The sequence below is a fragment of the Haplochromis burtoni genome, unplaced genomic scaffold, assembly GCF_018398535.1.
Source record: "Haplochromis burtoni strain Fernald_Lab_line unplaced genomic scaffold, NCSU_Asbu1 Contig_505, whole genome shotgun sequence".
In the NCBI taxonomy this organism is placed as follows: Eukaryota; Metazoa; Chordata; class Actinopteri; order Cichliformes; family Cichlidae; genus Haplochromis; species Haplochromis burtoni.
Genome location: NW_024582866.1, coordinates 36,580 through 42,987, shown reverse-complemented (window position 1 = coordinate 42,987; position 6,408 = coordinate 36,580). Strand labels below are relative to the sequence as shown.

Sequence of the window (6,408 nt, the reverse complement as noted above, 5' to 3'; positions counted from 1 at the left end):
TAATAATAATAATAATAATAATAATAATAATAATAAATTGCATTTATATAACGCTTTTCAGGACCCCTCAAAGCGCTTTACAATACCACTATTCATTCACTCTCACACTCACTCACTGGTGGAGGCAGCTACAGCTGTAGCCACAGCTGCCCTGGGGCAGACTGACAGTTTGGATTAATCAATTAACCTATCCCCACAGACTGTAGAAATCAATTAATGTTAATAAGCCTTCACCAAACTGTATAATTACCATGGTATCAGACTAAGTTTACAGGTCATCTGCAGATTTTAATACAACTTCTGGAGGCTTACTGCAGATTTTTCTCTTTTCCCCAGCTGTGGCGATTTTTTAGGGAAGTGCGCGCTTTTCCCCGTGGAGGCTCGTCCACACGGCTCTCGACTCACCCGTGCTTGATTGCTCTGCCAGCTGCTTCTAATCAGCCTTCATCTTACCCCAAACTGGTAGCGTTAGCAAACTGAGAGTGTGGGAGATTGTTGGTTAAGAAGTCAGCTAACCGTGTATTTGGTCTCAGGTTCCCCTAGGTAATTTGGACGGAAAGGAGAATCGGGACACACTAGTCGCTCACGGGATTGCACGGATGAAGCAGCACTTGGGAGTTTGAAAAGGAGCACCTTTGGACACTGTAAATAAACACACTGTTCCACTGTTCACCAGAGCTCCGCATTTAGGTTCTTTTTTCCCTGCATCCGAGACACTTTGATTATGCATCTTTTTAGAAATGAAAAATTCCTGACTTCTTTTTAAAATCACTTTCTCAGATGTGTGCTGAGTTTCACTGTACTGTTATGGAAATAATAATAATAAAAAAAAGCAAGCTGCAAACCCTTGGTGAGAGTCTTTGAAGTGGTTTAATCAAATGTTGCAACATTGAGAAAGGTCAAATGGGAAAGTGGTCCCTAACGATGTCTGCCGCCCTCACATCTTAGACAAAGACATTCCACAACTCTTACATGTTGGCCCATGTCACAGGGTGTAAAGCATAAATATACATTTGTGATGCTATTCTACATGCATATAACTATTACTAAAGTGATATTGTTAAAATATGCCATCAATATGTAATAGAGTAATATCCCATCACAGAACTCACTGGCCTGATGAAAACAGCTAACGTAAGGGGGGAAGACAGTATTGGTCAGTAACATTTTTGACCATTATTGTGTCATTTGGAATCTTTGTTTATTTCAGAAACCCCACAACAAATATAGTTTTAAATGTTTAAGTAAAAAAATGCTCTGAGGACATACCAAAGAAAAAAGAGATGCCAGACTTAAATAACCTTGAGCTGTAAGCATGCTAACTTTCTTTAAATATCTCTGAAATATTTGTCTCAGTTTTTAAGATATCACCTTAGCCATTAAATCTCCACGTTCTGTTAATAAACATAGCCAGCTGCATAAATTATCGTGTTTTATTAATCTATGATTTTGCACCATATATTTTCAATGGCAATTATACTATGTTTTGGACAAAGCAGTCAGAGACACCACATCAGAGTGGTTCCTGCTACAATTCTTTGAAGTTTGCTTAACGTCCGGCTGGAGGCTACATCGTTCCCCACTGTCTGACAAATTTTATATCATGTAAACCCAAGCATACCCTACTAAATTCATAGACACAAACTAACACGCCTAGTATGAACTCACATCACATTTAATGTTTGTTTTTTTCTAAATTACCCCTCCCCTTGATTCTCAAGTTGAATAAACGGGTATTTGTCAAGAAATCACACTGATTAAGTGATGAGAATGACTTCAATTGAGACTATTCAGAGGAAAGGTTGACATTTCCACTGACATCTGAGATTGAGCATGAGGACAGGTCTGATGGTGTGGTCTCTGAGACCATAGATGAAAGAACTCAGGCATCTGGGAAGGATGATAATACAAAGATAAATAACAACCCGGATGCGCACAACTATGACACTGTCCACAGTTTTGTAAATAAAGACAAATATTGGGTTATGTATGGTTGAGGAGACACTAAGACCAAGCTGCACCAAATGCAACACCAGTGTCTTACGAGCCTTTTCAGCTGAAGCTTTGTCTGTAGAGGCTGACTGGGCTACTACAGTCACACCAATATAAGAAAAAATGAATGCCCCTGCAGCTAAAACAAACAGAAAATAACTGAAGGCTTTGGCATAGAGATCAGATATTGGATCAAGAGTCAGTTTCTCCTTGTTACAGGAATATTCCATCTGAAGGTGCAGCAGATCCTGGAATCGGACACGTAACATCAGAACAACTTCTATTAAAACATTTAGCAAACTTATTGTCCAAACCACACAAACAGCCAGCGCTGTGTTTCTGACGGTGATGATAGTAGCATGTCTTAGTGGGTAGCACACAGCTACATATCTCTCTAGAGACATCGCCACCAGTGTGAGAGGAGAGATTAAAGTCAATAGAGTGGCAAGTGACACTAGCACACCACATATCGGATACAGCAACGTTATTCTACAAGCAGACAGTAAAAACATGACCTGACTCTGTGCCATCTGTAGAGTATCTGCAAACAGAAGGTTGTAGAGAAGAATGTAACGAGAGGTTTGACCAAACACGGGCTTACTTCTTAGAGTAAACAACATGGTTGCATTAATAAAAAGAAATACACAGCATGTTAGTGTTGTGACAATGCAAGAAAACACTATCTCGAGAAATAGCTGATTCTGCTGCCCGACAGTGATATTTGTCAGAGTTTCATTTGTGAAGAACATGTTAAACAAACATTAAAAACATGTTGAATTAGCACACAGCAAAATTAATGTTTTAGCTTTGAGGGATTTTGATCTTTGGAGCAGAGAAAGAGAAGCCAAAATACTTCCTTGCAGAACTTTAACAGATAATATACTCTTTCCACATGACCTGATCTGCAGTTTTGCCATCTGGTCACGTACTGTTTATGACACCTCATTGACGTTATCTCATGTGATGTCACATCATGTGATGTCACATCATGTGATACTCGTACTGTCAACTGACAGATTTCTACCCCTTTCTTTTTTGTTCTCTTTTCTTCCACAAGTCACCTGTGGGATTGTTACACTACACATATATAAAAATAAAAATATTGGCTAACAAGAGCAGCCAATATTCAGTTTCTAGGGCCCCTTTTGGCAAAGCAAATGTGTTTTTTGCAACACCAGAGCTGCCAGATGGGACCGATTTGAAGCAATCAAACAAGTGAACAATCTCACTGTTAGAACACCCAGAGATTGTGCTGTGAGACTGTTGTAGAAGTTTTGGTTAGTCTGAATCCTTTCGTACTATATCCACTCTGTTCTACTTGGTCTACTACTACTCATTGTTTTGGTAATAGAGCCCAGATGACTCCTGTATATGAGATTCTCTGGACTTTGTCTTCATTTGAAGGACTCACCAGACACTAGTGCAAGGCTCTGGTAGGAGGATACCTGTGTCATGGTCCGGGTGAGTGCTGGGTTTTCCTGCATGCCAGTAAATCCATCACTGGCCAGAGTCACCACACCCCTCGTTTGTGGCACCTGTGTGTAATTTGCTGGGTGGCTCTTAAGACCAGCGTTCTCAAACATTCCTCGCTGTGATACAAATTGTAAACTCAATGTCTGTCCCATACTCTGGAACAGTAGGAGGCAGTAATGCTCCTTTACGTTGGTTGCCAACCGCCGTTAAACAAAGAAGAAGACATTCCTCGCTGGAATGTCAGCTAACCCACGTTAGTGAGAGTCCTAGCTCAGTAAACCCTGTCTACTTGCCTCTGCAGCTTCACAGTGGATTGGATCTTGCTGCCTGTAACCACTCAACTCCCCGTCGCTGGCCTGCTACTATTCTCGACCCTATTCACCTTCGTGTACACAAACTGGTTTAGCCTCACTCGGACCACTAATCCCCTCCTAGCCTCGCCGTCAACCCAGACAAGTAAGACTATGTATTTTGTTGCCACCACTTCTTGGACTGCTGTGTGGGGCACGCATTGACTCTACACTCCTTTCATTACAGTGACTCAGAGAAACCCTGTGACCCTGCACCTTGTATGCCTGCTCCGGAAAATCCCAAATAACGTGCCCAGCCCGATAAATCCTGCTCCTCACATACAAGGTCTTAAATAATCAGGCCCCATCTTATCTTAATGACCTTGTCGTACCAGCCACCTGCTCAACCACCAATTAAACCTCTACTGTCACTAGCTCAGACATCTGATCAGCCATCCGCGGTTTCCACGCTGCCATCTGGCAGCTTCCACTGAGAGATCAGGTGAGCTCATCCTGTAAAGGATTTTGTTTTGCTGCAGCCCAAGAGGCATCCAGTGGTAGCTGTGTGTCCTATGTAGCTCCAGCTAACTTCACCTCAGCCAGAGGTCTCCGCACTTGCTAGGCCCTGCATCACCTTGGGGGCGATCGTGGCTCAAGAGTTGGGCGTTCGTCTTATAATCGGAAGGTTGCCGGTTCGAGCCCCGGCTTGGACAGTCTCGGTCGTTGTGTCCTTGGGCAAGACACTTCACCCGTTGCCTACTGGTGGTGGTCAGAGGGCCCGGTGGCGCCAGTGTCCGGCAGCCTCGCCTCTGTCAGTGCGCCCCAGGGTGGCTGTGGCTGACAATGTAGCTTGCCATCACCAGTGGGAAGTGTGTGATGGTGGATGAATGTGTTTGAATGTCCACCTTCAGGCAGATGTTTCAGGCCATGAAAACAAAACCTAACAGATTAAAGAACACCTTTACACCATGCTGCAACTTAACAGACGATCAGATCCAATATAACTTTAATGCACAATGTTTACAATAACACAGTGTCATGTTTACTTTTTACAACTGCATGTTTACCACAGGGTTTACATTAATACAGGCAAATGGGGTCTAGGACAAAATGGGAAGAATTGTGGGTTGTTTTTTTAATAGACATATTTGTATATAGAAATTTCCCCCTCTGGTGTTCCTGCCAATATATTGAGCCACAGGCTTTCATGTGGTAACTGAGGGAGTAGTGTTATTGATATTGAAGCAGGAGACCTGGAAGAGACCCTTGTGTCAAGGTGAACAGCAGGACTCAAACGCAAGACTCAGAATAGTGCAATTATTTACAGTGAGGCACCAGGTGCTATCTACAACGTTGAAGGGAAAGGGGCTCCAGGGAATCTGGGGAAGAAAAAACACATCCACGCTCCTCTCTTTACAAAGCCAGTCACTCACACATCCCAACTGGCATTCCACACTGACACTTAGTCACAAACAGGAACTTGGAGGAGGTACTTCTAGAAGGAGGTCAGTAGCGCAATTAGCGTTCATGTTGGCAGACCACTCCAGCTTGTGATCCAGTTCGACTCCCACATTCTTATAGGATGTGACTATTTCAACATCAGTCCCACCAATGCAGACAGGGGAGGGTCAGGATTTGTTTAAACCTCTTCTGACAGGGTTCCTGGGTTGTTTACCCAGTATTTTCAGTTCATTCATGTTCAGTGTATTTATCACTTGTTCTCATTTCCTGTTTTTCCTATGCCTGCTGTTCATGTGTCATTAGCCAGATTATGTTCAGCTGTGTACTCACCAGTCTCTCATTATCATCCTCATCAGTCGTGTATTTAAGTCTTCTAGTTTCCACTCGTTCACCGTCGTGTCATTCCGTGTGCTCCGTCATCTGTCCATTCGCCAGTCTTCAGTCAGTCGTGTTTGATAATTAAAACTAAACAATAAGATTAAAATATAATGATAAATAAGGGGCAGCACGGTGGCACGGTGGTTAGCACTGTTGCCGCACAGCAAGAAGGTCCTGAGTTCAATTCCACCATCAGGCCGGGGTCTTTCTGTGTGGAGTTTGCATGTTCTCCCCGTGTTTGCGTGGGTTCTCTCCGGGTACTCCGGCTTCCTCCCACCGTCCAAAGACATGCAGCTTGTGGGGATAGGTTAATTGGATAATCCAAATTGCCACTAGGTGTGAATGTGCGAGTGAATGGAGTGCGAATGGTTGTCTGTCCCTGTGTGTTAGCCCTGCGACAGACTGGCGACCTGTCCAGGGTGTACCCCGCCTCTCGCCATGACAGCTGGGATAGGCTCCAGTGCCCCCCGCGACCCTGAAAAGTGTAAGCGGAAGCGAATGGATGGAGTTTAAAAAGAAAGACAGAGACACTAAAATATCTAAAGAACCTGACAAACATAGGGAGCTGCAACAACAGGCTGTACGACGGGTGGCCAGACACAGGTAAGTGGACTCAAATGCAGACACCACATGGAGGCTCGGAGGTGTAGTGCAAACGAACAATTTATTTGGCACTCAAAAAAATGGCACACCATGGAGGTAAAAGAAACAAAAATGCTATACGTGAACTAATGGCGAGAGGGAAAACATAGACCTCTGAACATTGGCTACCTACTAACATAAAGTTTCTGATTATGGTACTAAGAATCACTTT

General features: G+C 43.4%; 1 protein-coding gene and 1 long non-coding RNA gene across 2 annotated transcripts; one reads left to right on the top strand and one right to left on the bottom strand.

The window, feature by feature from the left end:
• The first annotated feature begins 139 nt into the window (after positions 1-139).
• Positions 140-672, top strand: LOC102295133. The gene is made up of 2 exons (XR_317387.3): positions 140-462; positions 534-672. It is a non-coding gene; the product is annotated as an uncharacterized LOC102295133 (long non-coding RNA).
• Positions 673-1,741: 1,069 nt separating this feature from the next.
• LOC121812280 (odorant receptor 131-2-like) lies at positions 1,742-2,675 on the bottom strand. The gene has a single exon (XM_042213977.1). The coding sequence runs from the start codon at positions 2,610-2,612 to the stop codon at positions 1,791-1,793; it is 822 nt and encodes a 273-aa protein (XP_042069911.1). The 5' UTR covers positions 2,613-2,675; the 3' UTR covers positions 1,742-1,790.
• Between the last annotated feature and the right edge of the window lie 3,733 nt (positions 2,676-6,408).

What these genes read in the sequence shown, in the direction of transcription:
- LOC121812280 (XM_042213977.1), bottom strand. Translation starts at nt 2,612, where the DNA reads ATGTTGTTTACTCTAAGAAGTAAGCCCGTGTTTGGTCAAACCTCTCGT.